At 44.5% G+C, this 301-nt stretch overlaps 1 protein-coding gene across 1 annotated transcript in view; it reads left to right on the top strand.

Moving 5' to 3' along the window:
- Positions 1-301, top strand: part of LOC102752698 (adhesion G protein-coupled receptor E2) — a gene marked incomplete at its 5' end in the record, with an annotated part of 10898 nt that overhangs the window by 3993 nt on the left and 6604 nt on the right. The window contains one exon of the mRNA XM_015567497.1: positions 195-286. Coding sequence (XP_015422983.1) covers positions 195-286 — 92 coding nt within the window. The remainder of the gene's footprint in view (positions 1-194; positions 287-301) is intronic.

Raw genomic sequence — 301 nt, 5'->3', positions numbered from 1 at the left:
ATTGCCATGAAAACTGGGACAAGTTGATCACCCCAGTTACAGGACAAGCATAAGCCTGTGTTACTAGATTGTCCCTTTTTCTATGACTGCTATGAAATATAAACGTGTCTTACCTGCTGAGTTAGGTGTTGGATGAGCCAGGAGGAAGGGGTACAGATGGAATATATTCAATATGCCTTATGGGGTTTCTGCAGATTAACTTGGCTTTCTTTCTGATGACCTTCTGGATTCTGAAAACCAAGCTCTCCTCACTCAACAGGGATGTGTCCACCCTCCAGAACACAAGGTGAGAGGGGTCAGA

The sequence above is a fragment of the Myotis davidii genome, unplaced genomic scaffold (assembly GCF_000327345.1).
Source record: "Myotis davidii unplaced genomic scaffold, ASM32734v1 scaffold1204, whole genome shotgun sequence".
NCBI classification, from domain to species: Eukaryota; Metazoa; Chordata; class Mammalia; order Chiroptera; family Vespertilionidae; genus Myotis; species Myotis davidii.
Note: the sequence above shows the minus strand (reverse complement) of the source record. Positions and strands in the feature narration are given on the sequence as shown.